This window comes from Apiospora phragmitis, assembly GCF_038363925.1.
Source record: "Apiospora phragmitis strain CBS 135458 chromosome Unknown utg000002l:1.0-5516284.0:1.0-5523493.0, whole genome shotgun sequence".
In the NCBI taxonomy this organism is placed as follows: domain Eukaryota; kingdom Fungi; phylum Ascomycota; class Sordariomycetes; order Amphisphaeriales; family Apiosporaceae; genus Apiospora; species Apiospora phragmitis.
The window spans coordinates 3843383-3860245 of record NW_027117400.1 but is presented as its reverse complement, the minus strand read 5'-3'; the positions used below and the strand labels follow the sequence as shown (position 1 = coordinate 3860245).

General features: G+C 54.1%; 6 protein-coding genes across 6 annotated transcripts; 4 read left to right on the top strand and 2 right to left on the bottom strand.

Annotated features, from left to right (window-relative positions):
* PG994_001973 (uncharacterized protein) lies at positions 1–879 on the top strand (the record flags this gene model as incomplete). The annotated part of the gene is made up of 1 exon (XM_066853382.1): positions 1–879. The coding sequence occupies one exon, from the start codon at positions 1–3 to the stop codon at positions 877–879; it is 879 nt and encodes a 292-aa protein (XP_066721523.1).
* Positions 880–2906: 2027 nt separating this feature from the next.
* On the top strand, positions 2907–5334 carry PG994_001972 (uncharacterized protein; the record flags this gene model as incomplete). Its single annotated transcript, XM_066853381.1, has 5 exons — positions 2907–3074; positions 3229–3717; positions 3772–4544; positions 4647–5193; positions 5287–5334. The coding sequence occupies 5 exons, from the start codon at positions 2907–2909 to the stop codon at positions 5332–5334; spliced, it is 2025 nt and encodes a 674-aa protein (XP_066721522.1).
* A 473-nt stretch (positions 5335–5807) lies between these two features.
* PG994_001971 (NADP-dependent oxidoreductase domain-containing protein) lies at positions 5808–6885 on the bottom strand (the record flags this gene model as incomplete). The annotated part of the gene is made up of 2 exons (XM_066853380.1): positions 5808–6056; positions 6133–6885. The coding sequence occupies 2 exons, from the start codon at positions 6883–6885 to the stop codon at positions 5808–5810; spliced, it is 1002 nt and encodes a 333-aa protein (XP_066721521.1).
* Positions 6886–7712: 827 nt separating this feature from the next.
* PG994_001970 (uncharacterized protein) lies at positions 7713–8955 on the top strand (the record flags this gene model as incomplete). Its single annotated transcript, XM_066853379.1, is given in 3 exon segments — positions 7713–7773; positions 7839–8820; positions 8838–8955. 3 exon segments carry the CDS (start codon positions 7713–7715, stop codon positions 8953–8955), a joined length of 1161 nt encoding a protein of 386 aa, XP_066721520.1.
* A 1958-nt stretch (positions 8956–10913) lies between these two features.
* On the top strand, positions 10914–12077 carry PG994_001969 (tRNA (uracil-5-)-methyltransferase TRM9; the record flags this gene model as incomplete). The annotated part of the gene is made up of 1 exon (XM_066853378.1): positions 10914–12077. The coding sequence occupies one exon, from the start codon at positions 10914–10916 to the stop codon at positions 12075–12077; it is 1164 nt and encodes a 387-aa protein (XP_066721519.1).
* Positions 12078–13099: 1022 nt separating this feature from the next.
* PG994_001968 (uncharacterized protein) lies at positions 13100–14110 on the bottom strand (the record flags this gene model as incomplete). The annotated part of the gene is made up of 2 exons (XM_066853377.1): positions 13100–13769; positions 13881–14110. The coding sequence occupies 2 exons, from the start codon at positions 14108–14110 to the stop codon at positions 13100–13102; spliced, it is 900 nt and encodes a 299-aa protein (XP_066721518.1).
* Between the last annotated feature and the right edge of the window lie 2753 nt (positions 14111–16863).

Below are 16863 nucleotides of genomic sequence, written 5' to 3'. Positions count from 1 at the left end.
ATGTTCAACGTTGACCGCTCGTCGAGCGTCAAGGGCTCGGCCTACATCATCCTCAATGTCATTCGCTCCCTGAACATCTTGGTTCTCTTGCTCATTGCGGCCTCGTCCGTGATCCTCATGATCCCGGCCAAGATGCCCGATGGCTTTACCTTCTTTAACGACGTCGCCCTTTTCTTCATCCTGGTTATCTGCATCTTTCTCGCCGTTTCGGAGCTTCCTTCCTTCAAGACGATTGGCTTCATTCAAGCATGGTATACTCGGAACTGGCCAGCAGTCGGACCTCATCGAGGCCTGAAGTGGTTTGGCTTGGCCATGGTCATCTTGGGATGCCACACCCTCGGCAGGCTCAGCGACCCCCGCAACGGTCCCAGCCACATGGCTCTGCCTTTCTGGCGACTCTGCCTCGCCGGCGGCATCCTGGCCATCACATTCGGTATCGTCAACATCGTCACGTCGTGGCTCTTCAGCGGCGAGGGCGGCTTGACCGCTCGCGAGCTCCGAAGCAACGGTGCCGTCACCTCGACAGAAACATACAGCAGCAGAAAGGCCGACCCCTACGATACGTACTCGGAAGACTACGAGAGCCACCGCAGCGCGTCGGTGAGAAAGGAGAAGGGTAGGTCGTTCTGGAACAGGGGCAATAAGAAGCCCAAGATCAGCCGACCCATGCCTTTTCAGCCCGACCTCGAGAAAGGCGAGGAGGTGATTGACGATCCCGTGCCCAGCCGGTCCTCGCCCGTCATCCCCGGTCTGCAGCGTCCTCCTTCGGCGCTCCACCCAATCCACGGACGGCACCCCAGTAACCCTAATCACCTGCGACAACCCAGTGGCAATCGTTATTCCCTTGCCTCCAACGTCGATCAGTTCTCCCAGATCTAAGTGTGGAAACGATAAATTGGTCGAGAGCGCATGATATGCAATTAATCTACGAAAAAAAGGGCGGAAAGGTGGCGGCGTTGGTGGCTTTGCTTTGCACGTGGTATATATATACCCTGGAGTTTTTTGAGAGATTAGGTTTCTTTCTACATATGATCAGCGCATCTTAACGCGCCTTGAAATTAAAGCTTTGTTCACTTCAGCATGCTGGTCGATCCCTACATTGTATCCCCAGTGTCCGGTTGTGTGTGTGTGGATACCGGCTCTCTCAAGTCATATGGTCAAGACGTAACACATGTAGCATATCCATCTGCTCGACTGACCAACTTGCAAGTCTTGGGTATCTTGCCCGTGACGAGGAGAACTTGGATTTATCAACTCCTACAATATTCACGGTATGTATCGAGAAGACAAGCAAGAGTAAGCATTGCGTTGGGCCCTCTCTTTTTCCTCAATGGTATTCATCGACCTTAGTATCCTCGGCCTATTCCTGAACCAATTGACGCTCCTCGTAGAGCTGAAACCCGGGTCGGTGTCGTCGTAATCCCGGGTTTTCGCTGTGTATTCGGGGCCATATTGTGTGCAGTTGGCTTAGCAGTCTGTTTCGTTATTGCCGATTTTGGTTCAATCGAGTCTCGGTACTGGATGGCGCAAGTTTTTATACTGCGGCCAAGGAAGGGGTCATGTCATGTTAATTCAAAGCAAGGCAGTATATCTTTCTCACCAGACGTCGTCACTACATGATGAAATGAAGGTTTGGGCATTTCGCAAGTCTCATGATGCAGAGCACTTGGTTCATTAGTTAAGTAAGTATACGTAATCTCTTGTAATATACGAACGATATATAAAAGCCATAATACTAATTAGGCGGTTTGGCGAAATGGTTGCCTGGAGGAGTGTTTTCCCATCTGTACCAACTCATTGTAACTAATCATATCTTGATATGGCACACGTCAACAATCCAAGGCTCCTGCCCTCCAAAGGCTTGTATTCAATGCTCCTATAAAGAAGTCCAGTCATAGAACGTCTTCCCTTGTTGGTGAAAGGGATGATTGTGTCCATGCTAGGGATATGATATGTACATAATGAGTAAGCGGAACAAGGGCGGGCTGATCATACTGAATGGATACATGTGGTACGTGCGTGGGCCAAGGTTTAGCAGATTAGGATTAGGCTAGATCCCGACTTGGTTAGCAGCGCATCCATCCCCCAAAGCTGACAAGACTGTGTCTCGCAAAGGGCAAAGGCATCTCCGTCCTTCCAGCCGAGCAACAAAGCAAAGCTTTTAAGAACAAAACAAGAACACCCCAACCCCATCCAACCTCCGAGCCCCCCAAAACCCAAGCTCTGCGCTCTTTCGCTTCCAACCGCCTGCTTGACACTCTGTCCCTAAATGAATACAACATCGAGGTTTCGTTAACCACAACTTCGCGCCCCCTCCGACGACCACCCGCGACGCTTTCTCATTCGTTACCATCACACCACCAAGCCAAAGTCACGTCACGCGCGCCCTCGTCCACCCGCCCGCTGGCTCGTAGAAAACAACAAGCTTGAACTGATCAAGAGATCACCATCCATTCCAGGCAAGTACGCCTGCCGGCGTAGTGGTCATCTGTAGCTCAGGTTGGGACGATTTCGGTGGGAAGATACAAACCTGGAGAGGTGGTCTCTGTTTTTTTCGAGGCTACCTTTCTCGCAGAAAAGTCGAGTCTGGCAGAGGAGTGCAAATCTGTATCGTGGGAATGAACCAAGATCCAGAATTACACATCTCCGTATCCTTGATGAAGAGACCCTTCTAGAAGGGTGAAGCCGGGCCATTGTGATAATTGTCAATTGACGCACTTGTTCTCCTCATTGTGCAAACACTCTAAAGAAAAAGACGAAAAAAAAAACAAAATCTGGGCGACAAACTCTGCGCAGCTCGTCTACAGACTTTTTCTCTCGTCATCATCATTACCACTACCACTCCCTAACACAATTTCGGGGAAGCAGAGGGACTTGTCTGTCGTACGCAACACTTAGCCATCAACATGGCGTCGTATCAGGAATCCGAGCACTTCGCCGAGGATTTTCGCGAAGCCCTCGAGGATCTCCAGGTGAATAACCGATATGATATTCAGAATTTGACCATGATCGCAAGAGAAAACACAGAGCATGCCCTTGCTATCGCGCAGACGTTACAAAATCACATCAAGAGGGTAGGTCGAAATTGCTATTTTTTGCGATTTTCATTTGTCTACTGTTGCTACCACCAATATTTGCTAGCAGCCTAATAGCCTGGAGCCCTATGAACGTCGACAAACTGTTACTTTGAGAATTCCTCCATGTACAACTGCTTACCAGTCTAAACAGGTCGCATCGCACAAGAAGCTGCCTTCGCTATATGTACTCGACTCCATTATCAAGAACGTGGGAACACCCTATACCCTGTTCTTTGGCAAGAGGCTGTTCGAAACATACATGGACGCCTATGCCTCCGTGGATATGCCTACCCGGAGGAAGATGGACGAGATGCTCAAGACCTGGAAAGAGCCTATCCCGGGTTCCATCGATACCCGTCCGGTATTTCCGCCGGATGTGACGCGCCCTATCGAGAATGCCTTGATCAAAGCTAGAACCTCGGCCATGGCGGCTCAGCAACAGCATTATCGAAACGAGCAGCAGCTTTTAGGCCGCGGAAGGCCCATGCCTCAGCAGCCATCCGTGCCATACCGGAATACACCCACTCCGCCTAACGTTCGGCCATCGTCACAAGCCAGTGGTTATCCTGGGAACCACTCAAATGGGGCCGGTCCGTTTGGACCTCCGGCACAAGCGACTGGCCAATATCCCCAGCACCAGGTAAGTTATTGTCGCCCATATAAGCCGCGGCCCTACACTAACTCGCCCATCCAGAACATCTCCATGCCAACACGCTCGACACCTCAGCCAAGTGCAAGCACGTCTGCCTTCCATCCGCCGTATCCTGGAGGCTTTGGAATGCCACAGCCCGGAATCAGCGTAGATGCTTTGAATAATGACATTCAGCAGCTCATCGCAGCCTCTAAAGCTGAATTTGCACGCAACCCACATGATCCTAGCATACAAACAAGACTGAAGGCGCTCTTGGATTTGCAAAGTATTCTTCAAACCCAGAACTTGCCGCAGGATCAATTAGTGCTCATAAAGAATCGCATTGCTGAACTTGCTGTGACTATAAGGGCAACTCCTGCCCAAACCCCTACACCTGTACCTATAGCATCAGCCGTAGCAGTAGCTCCTCCTCCTTCAGCTCCTCCAGCAGCGCCGAAGGTTTCCATAGACTCTCTACTGGGTTCCGGTGCTCTGGCGGCTCTGTTGGCAAGAAGTTCTGCCACACCACAAGCATCTACACCTCAGCCTCCCCCTGCAACGATGGCTTTACGTTCACCCCCGCCTCAGAGGGTTGAGCTTCCGAAGCCCGCAGCTCCTGCGCCTTCCGATGCATTATCACTGATGGAAATGTTGCGGAAAGCCGGCATGATTCCTCCGCCCTCGACAGGCCCTGCAAGCGGCGGTACACCCACCCCTAACCATATACCATCTATGCCGTCGCTGCCTTTTCCTCTTCCCAGACCCGCGGTATCAGGGCCTCCAACCGTGGAAAATATGACAAGCGATATCGCCTTCACGGCCTCTTCGTTGAAACAGTATGTTGCCTACCTACCTACCTACCTACCTACCCCCTTTTCTACTACATGGCCAGCCAGCTATCACATATATCACAAATCACTGATGCCAAAGAAATATAGGTTCCGACCCCATCTCATCCCGTTCGTGTTCGAGTCGCTCGGGACACAGTGTACCCAGTGCGGCCGCCGGTTCAAGAACGACGCCGAGGGCAAGCAGAAGAAGACGGCCCACATGGACTGGCACTTCAAGGTGAACCAGCGCATCGCCGAGGCCGACAAGGCGGGCCAGAACCGCGGCTGGCTCGTCGACGAGCACGACTGGCTCAGCACGCGCGAGACGGTCGACGTCATCGGCGGCGTCCCGACGGCCCAGGCCAACGCGACCCAGGGCGGCTCCGTCGCCAAGGCGCCCAAGATGCGGTACATCCCCGTCCCCGACGACCCCGTGCTGCTCAACAGCGTCTGCCCCATCTGCCAGGAGAAGTTTAAGCAGGTCTACCTCGACGAGGAGTGGGTCTGGGAGGACGCCCTCGAGGTCGGCGACCGCATCTACCACGCCAGCTGCCACCACGAGGCCACGGGTGGCAGCAGCACCGCCGCCGCGGTCCGGTATGGCGGCGGCGGTCGGGGGACGCCAGAACCGGTTTTGGGCAAGAGGAAAGCAGAGGTAAGCTTTTTTTCTTTACTCGTTCCCGCCCCCCTTGTAAACGTACATATAATATCTTGACTTAAGTACTGACCCGTGTTTTCTTTGAAGCAGGATGATTTGACTAGCCTGAGAGCAGGCAAGTTGAAGATGGAGGCCTAGGAAGAAGACGATTGAAGGACCGACTGATCCTACTCTATCTCATTCATACTGTATTTTCCTTTCCTGCGAGCCTTTGCTCGTTATACGTTGATTGCATCAGGGGGCCAGCCACCAAGCTAGCATAGCCTCTTCGGCGTTTTGGGGGTCGCATTTCTGCTTTATTGCGTTTGGGATGCTTGGTTTGATGTACATAGGGCGTCACACTCAGGCTGGACGAATACAACTTTGAAAGCATTCTTCGCCTTATCAACGAAACACACATCCCTTAAGGCTTTATCTTCTCCAGAGGAAAGGAGGAGGTAGAGCCCAAATTAATCGATTCATTCCATCAAGCCAACTAGCCTAACTCCCGACTTCCCTCCCTAAACATAAGTGACCTGCCCAATGTTGAAACCCCCATGAAAAGACCGACAATTGATGATATAATTACACAAGAACCTCGGAGTCCATGACCAGCGTTAGCTCCCTTGCTGCTACACTTCTTGAATCAATCGCTTGAAGCACTGCAGTTGATCCTCCCACATTTGCCTTCCTTTGCCATCCGCCCAACGCTCGATCTGCTTGATGCCCTCGAGGTCCGCGCGCATGTGCTCCTCGCTCGTCGTGCCGTCGAGGACCGAAGTGCCCCGCAGGCCCAGCACGAGGGCGTAGAAGGCCGTCTCGCGGCTGACGCCCGGGACGCGCGCCACCAGGTCGCTGACGACGGCGGACTTCTTCACGAGCTGCATGTTGCCCGTGAGAGTCCAGAAGGTCTGGTACACGACCCCCTCCTCCCCGGCAGCGGCGCCGCAGCGCCACGTCGTGGCCCGTCTCCCGGTGGAAGCGGTTCTGCGCCACCGACGGCCGGACCCCCACGGCCCACTCTGGTGTGCCTTGGGCTTCTTCGGGCGGCAACAGGAGGTGCTCGACAATCCCCGGGCTGGCGTTAGCGATGCCCAGGTGCCGGATTCGGTCCGGCACGTACGCCTCGAGGGCCTGCCACACGGCCACGGTTTCTTCGAGCGTCGGAAGAGGCGAGTGCAGGACCACGCAGTCCAGATATGTCGACGACAACGCGGCGTTGTTGTAAGTGTGGTCGTCCCCCGTTTGTTGAGACAAAGAAGCAGCAGAAGGGATGCAAAGATTCCTCAGCGAACTCGCCACGCTTGCCTTGACTTGCTCCTGGAGCGGCGCGGCCGGGTCGTACGGCAGGTCGTCCGGGTCCTGGCCGTGGACCGAGGTGAACTTGGTCTGCAGGTACAGCTCCTCGCGGGTGACAATGCCCTCGGCCACGGCGCGCCGCACGCCGTCGCCGACGAGGCGCTCCTGGTAGTGGCGGGGCTGGGCCGCGGTGTCGATGCCGCGGAAGCCGCACTTGAGGGCCTGGTAGACCAGGTCGGCGGTGGCGTCCTTTTTCCAGGCGGTGCCGTAGATGAGCCGCGGGGTCGTGGTCACCCAAGGCGACGAAGAGCTGGGCAGAGTGAGGTCCTGGGTCAAGCCGCAGGACGGCTTGGGTGGCGGCGGTGGGGTCTCGGTCGCAGGGGAAGCGATATTAGAAGTTTGAGTATCCATGGTTTTTGATATGTTGTTGGCAGTGTGAGATAAGGAGGAAATCAAGGATGATATGTTATGTCTTAGCAAGCAAACCCGGGTTCGTGAACTTGGGGCGCCAAGTAGTCTCAATGACATGCTCTTGTCATAGGTTGGAAGGATGAATGGTAGTTACGCGGTCACTCGATGCTTCTGTTCGTTGGTAAGGAATAGAATCAGTGCAGGGTTGATACGACACTGTCAAGTGTAAGTCGGGAAGTAACCTAGCACACTATACTCGAAGGCAGGGGTTATGGGTTTGTCCACTTTGCATCGAGTTCAGCCCCCGCGTGGGGGAAGGTATTCTGTAGGTTAGTGGGTATAAAGATCGAAAATGGATGACGTCGGTAGCACAAGCTATCGTTACATTGCGGCTTCCTTTTTCTGTGATGCTGCGAGAGCAGTACGACCCAAACTGAGGAAGGAGACTCTCCCTAAGGAAATAATCATATCATGTAATCAATCGTCTCAACTTCCATGTTTTAAAGTTCCCAGGTTAGGGGCAAGCCGCAAGTGCGATGTCGTCGACTAAGGAAGGTGGTGACAGCCAGGCTATTACCCCACCTTCCAACGGGAACGCGGGCCAGCGACCGTTAGAATGAGGAGATGGAGTCTAATATTCCCTTCCTCTCTCCCTCTCCTTCCCAGTGTCTCGATCTCTCCTCGGCTCATTAAAAAAAGGTGTACTCTCTCACAACCATCTCGAGCTGCCGAGTTGTCTATACTCTACCCGGATCAAGGATTTTATTGTCTTACCTTTTCTCGCCTCCGTTAGCCACATACCTATCAAACTTCGACGCCGCGCAACGATGGCTTCCCAACCGCATACTATCAGGTGGGGTATCATGGCCACGGGCGGTATCGCCCAGAGTACGTCCCTCCTGTCCACTTGTAATGGACCAAAGTACCCCCCTTTCTGACCTGGAAGTGCATAGCGTTCGTGAAGGACCTCCTCACCAACCCAGCAGCTCGTGATGTTCACGATGTTGCTCACAAGCTGGTTGCCGTTGCTTCATCCTCATCCAAGGACAGCGCCGCCAGTTTTTTGACCAAGGTCAAGGCTCCTGAAGGTGTCAAGACCTACGGCTCCTATGCCGAGTTGGTGGCCGACCCAGACATTGACATCGTCTACGTGGCGACCCCGCACAGCCACCACTTCCAGAACACCAAGCTGGCGCTGGAAGCTGGCAAGAACGTTCTCTGCGAAAAGGCCTTCACCGTGACCGCCTCTCAAGCCAAGAAGCTGGTCGATACAGCCCGATCCAAGAATCTCTTCTTGATGGAGGCTGTATGGACTCGATACTTCCCCCTCAGCATCAAGATCCGGGAGCTTGTCCAGTCGGGCATCATCGGCCCAGTATATCGCGTCATTGCCGACAACTCGTTCGGAAATGACGGTCCTAATGGATCCCTCACCTTCCCGGATGAGAACCGCATGGTGAACGTTGACCTTGCAGGAGGTGCTCTGCTAGACCTGGGCATCTACTCTTTAACATGGTTGATGCAGATCCTGTACCACTGCCAGCCTGAGCAAGAAAAAGAGGCACCCAAGACGGTTGCTGCCATTAACAAGTACACCACTGGCGCTGACGAGATGACCAACATCATTCTGCAGTTCCCCAAGCACAAGAGCATGGGGATCGCCATGACTTGTCTTCGTATTCCCACCGACACCGACGGTCACAACAGTGGTGGTCCTGCCATCAAGATTCAGGGACCCTTGGGCGAGATCCAGGTCATGGGCCCAGCCTTCAAGCCGCTGCAATACCGAATCGTCAAGAAGGATAGTGCGGGTAAGGTCGAGATTGTCGACTGCCCGATCCCCCAAGACAAGGAACGAGAGTGGGGACATGGCATGTTCTGGGAGGCCGACGAGTGCGCCAGATGCCTACGCGACGGCAAGAAGGAGAGCTCGACGTTGCCCTGGAGGAGAGCATTGTCATCATGGAGATCATGGAAGAGGCGCTCAAACAGGGTGGTGTGGACTATCCGGAGCTGATTACGACGGACGTCTACGATGCCAAGAGCCCACTGAACACGGGAAAGCGATAAAAAGGCTGCTTGGTTGGATGTGTAACATGCTACTGCAGGGAGTGACTATTCTGTAGATATGGAGATGTGAAAGAGTGGATGAGGCAGTATAGTATCACTCTTTGCATGCTTTGCTTATTATATTGATGGATAGCCAAGGATGATGGTGATCAATTGACCCCATGCATGTACGTACAGTACATCTTGGTAACCCGGGATGTTAGATGCTAGCTTAGGTCAGATCTCGGTTGCTTCCGGGCCGGATCGAGTCAGAGGCGCTCAGGCGATGGTTGCAACGCGAGTCATTGCCCTACGGCCGCTCAAAAGAATTGTCCGATGCAAGAGGAAAGCGGTCGCATGCTGGGCTAACTGTTCTCGAATCTGAGCTATAGTACCAGCCAGCCACTGTACCAGGTGTAGCCTGCCTGATGGATGGGCCGAACTGGCCGAGACTTGGGTTTTGGAAGTTGGTTGTAACCCCACGCCCGCACGCCCAAGCCCTGCACGCCCACAGACAGCAGGCCATAACGATCTGCTGTAGGGGTGGTAGTAGTACCAGGGTACCACTAGAGCAGAAGAGGCGCCCAGTTGCCAGCGGCCTGTAGGTTAGAGGCTTTGTACGGTCAGGATGTGTAAGTGAGGAGGATCATCCGGTGTACTTGGCGGCATCTGCGAGTGTCGGTCAATACTAGAGGATGCCTAGTGCGCTACGTAATGGCGAGTCCAGGCCTCCATAGTCGAGGTCGGCTGCAGTCGTCTCGTTCATGCAAGGCAACCTAACATAACGCCATGTTGTCGAAACAAGGCAAGACACGAACCTCGAACTGGAACTGGAACTGGGCGGGTTGGGTTGGGTCCGTGGCTGGCTGTTGGAAAGGCAAGAGGAAAGGAAGGGGGGTTTTCCAAGGTACAAGCAACGCAAGTACCTCAAATTGATTTCATTTGGGCAATTTGTAATGGGAATTAATCAATTGATTGATTCTCGCAGGTTGTCGAGATCAAGTGATACAAGTTGAAGTACCTCTGTGGCCGGTAGTGGCAGATGGAGGGGGAAACAAACCTTAAGCAGACCACCAACGGTTTCCGGCATCGATGATCGATCCCATCCCGCCCGCGTGCATTAACGACAACATCAGACAACCAGAGGCATTGTAATATTATGCCATGAACTCCAAAGAAGACATCAAACGGTTAGATCCAGCAGCTTCCCGTTCCGTATGCCACCGTGACATACAATTACACATCCAGACAGCACATACCTACAGCTACAGCACACCACCTATAGGTACATGCTTCTTCAGGCGGTGTTAGTGCATGAAGACGCTAAATTCTTTTTTTCCCTCTTCTCTCTTCGCGGCTTTTTTTTACGGCAGCGCCCGTGTGGGTGGAAACGACCAAGGCCCAAGTGAAAATCGCCACTACCGGGGGTTGACTCAGGAATTAGGACGTCAGATCACCCCCCCGTCACGTACATTCTCCTCTTCACTACCGTGCCATACCCTGTCTTTTTCCGGCCCTGCCAGCTTTGTCAGCCGAAAGGGAGAGAAAAAAGGAACTTGTGGAATTGACGTGTTCGTGCCCGCTCTAGTAGGGACAGGGATTGGGGAACAATCCTGGAAGGCGGGAAAAAGACCTCCGGCGTGTGAGAAAAGTTCTAGGTTTGGGGCGGAGGAGGAGGAGGGGTCCACGAGACTTCGAGAGCAGACGAAGAAGAAAGAAAGAAAGAGGCGGTGACCGGTCCGGACTCTTGGGCGCCCAACCGAAACAGAGCAACTACGTACATACAACCTCGTCAGGTTAGTAAGTCGGAGGCATTTGTTGTTCCCCCAATTTGCCCATTGCGACACCGCCCTGTGCCCAAGGGGGACGAGAGGCAGCTTACTAGGGGCTTGGTTGGCTGGGGGTTTAGTGTGTGAGTGCGTGCGTGCGTGTGTCCAAGTTTGGTACACACGTCGTAGTCCGTCCACTCCGTCCCAAACATGCAACCGACGATACCGGCGGCCGCTGACGCTGCTGCTGCTGCTGTTGCTTCTGCTGCAAGTCAACAACCAAGCAGTGGTAGCAGCGCAGCGTCGCATGCAGCGGCTCCCACCTCTGCTTCCGGAAAGGGAATGCAACCTCCCATCACCGCTACTGCTGCCACCGCTGCTATAGTGCCCGTGCCGCCGTCAGGCCAAAATGACAGCACCACCGCCACTGCCACCTCAAAGGGGTCGTCGTCGTCATTGACAGCAAATGCTGCTGCTGCTGCTGCTGCTGCACCGCCATCCACAGCGGCCTCGCTGGCGCCCTCCTCGTCCTCGGCCGAGGCCGCCTCGTACGAGGCAACGCACGTGCACGCCGTCTACGAGTCCATCGCGCCGCACTTCAGCGCGACGCGCTACAAGCCCTGGCCCGTCATCGCGGACTTTCTGTCCTCGCTGGCCCCGGGATCCGTCGGCTTCGACGTCGGCTGCGGCAACGGCAAGTACCTGGGCGTGAACCCGGCCGTGCACATGCTGGGCTCCGACCGCAGCGCCGCCCTCGTGCGCTTCGCCCGCGACCACGGCGGCGTCGAGCGGTCCCAGGACGTCGCCGTCGCCGACGGCCTGACGCTGCCTTTTCCCGACGGGCGCGCCGACTTCGCCATCTGCGTCGCCGTCATCCACCACATGTCGACGCGGGAGCGGCGGCGGGAGGCTGTGCGGGCGCTGCTAGACTGCGTGAGGAGACCGTCTTCTGCCGAGGCTGGTGGTGAAGGTGGCGGCGGTGACGACGGAGGTAAGATTCTCGTCTACGTCTGGGCTCTGGAGCAGTCCAACAGCCGGCGCGGCTGGGATGAGGGCTCCGAGCAGGACCTCTTGGTCCCGTGGGTCATGAAGCAGAAGAAGGAAAAGAAGGAGAAGAAGACAAAGGGAAAGGCGGCAGCAGCAGAAGAGGGAGCAGAAGCAACCGCCGGTGCTGCCGAGGATGGCAACGAAGGGAGTAGCAGCAATGGCCCTCCTCCTGCTGCTGCTGCTGCTGCTAACACCACGTACCAGCGGTATTACCACCTCTTCCGGAAGGGAGAGCTGGAAGAGGACGTCGAGGCCGTGGGCGGCAAGGTCGTGAGGAACGGCTACGACAAAGACAACTGGTGGGTGGTAGCAAGCCGGTGCAGTTGATCTTGAATATCGCATCACAGAAGAATAAATAGAATTTTAAACAAAAGTTTGACATGTAGTTATCCATGTTGATGTTACTACTATAAATACAGCAGGCGCCGTGTGTGTGGTGATGATGATGGGCCACTACCACTACTACTAACACATAAACCATTTCCGATTTTCCAAACTCCATGAAACTAATAAGAGCATTAGAGTTCTCTCTCTCGCCATATCTAAATCTTTCCTGGTCTATCATGTTGTTCGCGCGCACGCAACTTTCTTGTCTACCCGTCCCACATACACACTCTTCTTTTTCCCCATTGCCTTTTCAGTTTGTCAATGCCAACGATATTCTTGCTGTCACTTCCCACCCACAGGAACCCGATAATTCGCCTGTCCGCTCATGATGCGTAATAGAACCGAAAGACATTGGATAAGAAAGTGTCACCCAAGCAATAGGTGAAACGATCCCTCTTTCATGGCACCTTTGCAACATGCGTACTGTTCCTCCGGTAGAGATTTGTGGGGCGGATGGATGCTGACTGCATCGTCCTTATCGCTCCTAGCCATGCCCTCCTCCCCCTAACAAGCTATGCTTCAGAGGAGAAAAGAAGAAAAGTGCGACCTTTTTTTTTTTGGTCATCTCACCACCCCAGCAGGTGCCATGGATATTGTGCGTGGTTAGCGGGAAAATAGAAACATAAGTAAAAAGCAAGAACAAGATAAAACCAGGAGGGAAACAAGACAATGACCATGATTGCCACACACACACACACCCCCCCCCTCCCTTATCCCAGAACACTCCAGCCTTGGATGTCTCCATGCATTTCCCGTAAGCCATATGATCGCTCCGACCCGATGCAACATGCGTTCTCTCCCGTGTCGCTCCACGAGAAGAGGCAATAAAACCCCCAAAAATGTCACCAGGTGCAAATACCCCCATGCAGTTTAAATCAAACATTATTCCAGTCAACACCGCCAAAACTTCGACCCCCATTTCTGACTTGAGCACTTTTCGTGTCCCGTGTGATTATTCATTGTCATGGCATATGCCGCGGCATGACTCGTTCTAGCGGTTGCGGATCCAGATGTCTTCGCCGATTCGCCTCGGCCTGTAGAAGATCCGGACTTCTTCGGCGTTTCGATCCGGCCGGCTCGAGGGGCGGGTAGGCCATAGCGGGGATGAATGGACCCGGGCTCGCCGTGGCGCTCTGTGCGGGACTGACGCTAGGAATCCCAATCGAGTAGGCCGGTGTGCTGTAGGGGCTGACCCCGGTGGTCAACTCTGCTAGGCCAGGGAGCATGCCGGGCCGCTGCTGACTCTGCGCTTGTATCGGTGCCAAGGGGCCGCCAGGTGGTGGGTAATCGTAACCGCCGGGGCCATGTTCGAGATGGGCTGGCATGTGAGGCGGCATACTGTCTTTGCGTGTAACAATCGGCCGTGCCTGTGGTATAGAGGGTGTTCGACCGTAACTTCTCGTCGGGCCGACCATGTCGCGTGGAAGACTTCCCTGTGAGTGCGAGTGGCTATGACCCCGCGGGGGCCCTCTTGCTTGTGCACTGTCCAGATTGACCGCCGAGAGCGCAAAAGGCACAACGCCTGCTCGGCGTGCCATATCATGTTCACCAAGCTGCCAATGCATTGCCTCTGCCGCCCTCCAGGGAATGGCCATCTCTTCTGCAACCTTTGCCCACATTTCGGGTTTGAATCTGTGTCTAGGTTAGTGGCTTGCCATTTGCGCAAACACCCGAAGGATGACCGCAAGTAGCTCTCCCTCCAGAATCGCCATCTCGGCCAGAGCACACTGCTCGGGAACGTACCTTTCGTAAAGCCTTGCCAGTTTGTTTTTGCGCTCCTCGTCCCATTCACTTCGCCTCTCCAGGTAGTTTTGGTAGTGAAGCCGACAGCTGATCGCACTCCGGCCCGGGAGCCTCTTGGAGATGTCCTCCCACTTCATGCCATTTCCCCGAAGCTCGATGATGAGTGAATCTTCCTCGGCTGACCACTTGCTCTGCTTCTTGGCCGGTGACTCTGATGCGTGAGGTGCCATGATGCGTCTTGCAGGAACACCCAGACCCGGGCCCGGCTCCAGACGGGGTGCCGCATACACGGGGGGCCCCAATGGGCACGGCGGAAGCTGTGGCCGCCACGGTCGTAGGTACTGAAGCTGCTCGATGGTGTTGGGGAGGAGACACGGAAGACTCATATAAATCAGAACCCTTGAGGAGAGAGGCGATATCCACGGTGGCGGTCTGTCGCCTACTGAGCCTTGAGTAGGCTTTTTTTCCTCACAAAGGCGCTCTCCGCGCGAGTGCCTAACGGTGCATACAGAGTTTCGGTATAAGAGGAGACGACGTGCCCCACGGTATCGTTAAGTTCAGTGAGTGAATAACACACGGACCTGGAGTGTACGTTTGTCAAAGAAGCCGGCAAGAGTTAACTGAGAACTTTCGAAACAGTGGTCCAAAAAGAAGGTGAAGAAGAAGAAGTAGTGGTGGTAGCGGTAGCCGTGGCAGGAAGTGGTGGTTGGTTGTCCGGCTGAGATGGGTGTTGTATGCAAATAGAGTAGTAGGGCGGTTTGGTCTGAAAGTGCCAGTCTTGGCTCGAAGATGAGACGAGTGATTGACCGTTGTTGTGCTTCGTGGTTTGGGAAGGAATAAGAAGAAGAGGCTCCTCGGGTGCAAAGATCCTGAATCAGTCCAGTGTGAGTCGCGTTTGGGAAGATATCAACATGATTGGGTGCTCGCCAGGCAACTCTTAGGCCAATGAGGGTATCTATCAGTGAAGACTCAACGCAGACTCCAGTGGGAGGTACCAGGATGGAGGAATACGTCAGTTGGCCTTGGTGACTTTTCCAGAGTCTTGCGGGCCAGAGTGACTTTATCGTTGGTCATGTCTCTAGTGGAGTGTCGTTATAGACAGGAAGCAGGGTAGGGGGAGGGGATCCACGTCGGGAACTTGCGTATTGCAGATTGAGACAGAGGGAAAAGAAAAGCTGCTAAGGGAAATGTCTAAAGAAAGTGGTAGACTGGAAGCTCTACAGTACTTCACGAATTGATGGTAGCAGTGGGGGAACGAGTGCAAGGGTCAAGGAAACAAGTCCAGCAAGTAGACCGATCACTGATGGGTACCAGAAAAGGAATGTTGACATGGGAGAAGGGGGTGTGAGTGGGTGTGAGGTGAGGTGTGTCGAAACATACAAAGTGTGGATCCGGGAGCCAGTTGTCTATATGTACATCGGTCAGCTATAGTAGCTTCGCTCGGTGAGGCAGAGTCGGTGGCGTATGACACTGCCAGAACAGAAAACCAGCAAACCCCAGCCCAGGATCGTCTTGCTTCCGTGCCGTACGGCAATGCCAATTTCAAGCATGGACGGGCTATTTCGGCCGTGGTTCACAACGAGCAGAAACGTGGTCTTTGTCGATCAAGCAGAATCCCGAACCTACAGTCCAAGGGGGAGTCGGGACTGGTTCTTCGGTGAGATCGGACGTTGCTGAGAATAGGCAGATGGCCCTGGGAGTCTCAGATGTCTGATAAGTTGAACAGATGAGCTGTTGGCTCTGCGGGCTATTATGGACTAGGGGCTGATGGCATGGCCACGAAGCCGTGCATGACCTCGCGGTGAACAGTCCACCACTCTCCATCTCACTCGCCAGTGCGCTAGGCCAAGGACAAGACGAGACGACGACGAGCTGATGGTCTGGCCGGCACAGCGCGTAGCGTAGCATTCCTTTTTGGGCCTGAAGTTTAGTCAAGACGGCGACGGGTAGCATGAACGTCGCCCGAACATAAGAGTGCGCCCAGTTTTCCACCGTGGTTCAAAGATGGGATCTCCAGAGGCAGGGTTCTGCCGGTAAGGCTCAAGCAGAAAGAAGGTGTGTCATGATCTGGGCACCAACCGACACGAACCTTTTGCAGGCATGGGGTTCGCTTTGCAGGAAGTGGATGGAGTTTGGGATATTCAAGATGGATGTACATGCATACCAAGCATCATCCAGGGCTGTCCTGGCTGGCCCCAGGGCTCTCTGAGAACCCATGGGGTTTCCCATACTAACGAGGTAGCGTAGGGCAGACAGTACCTACCGGTGTACAAGGGCACGGAGACAAAAAGATAGCGCGGGAGAGGTATAGAAGCGCCAGAGAGGAGGTAGAAGAGAGCAGGTCGAGAGAGGATATTTCCTTCCAATGGGATGATCAGGCGGTGGATGATGAAAATGTGGCTGCCATGAAACTGCATACGACGGTGGAGACTTTGAAACCCGTTCAGCGAGCGATATGCGACCCCAATTGCAACCTGAGTTGAGGCACAGTACATGGCCAGAGGTACCTTCGACTTCTTTCCCTTTTAGGGCCTCGGCTGCCCAGTATTTGCCAAGTGGGACATTGGCACTGCCATTCCATATCAATCCCGATGCCGACCAAGAGAGTCAGTTCATGTCGTAGGTATATACTATCCGTTCTATTACTTTATTCATCCATCCAATGCACTCCCTGAACTTTGTCTACGGCTGATGTGAGAGAAGAAATTTGGAATGAAGATGGGACGGCTTCACCCTCTTTTTTTGCTCTTGCCTTCCCGTCTTGACTTTTTGATTCAGACGTTGAGGTTGAGTGAGACATTTACTAACCTTAAGGCCTAGGTATAGGTGGTGGTGCCTACCTACTACTAGTAGTAGGGCAGCTAGCTGCCGATGACCTAACGTGTGGTTCCAGACCAAGCATACGTGCTAGCATCGCGTGTGTCCGAGTACAGTAAGTCACTTGACTACGAAAGATGCTGCACAGTACGTGTAGTGTCAGGTA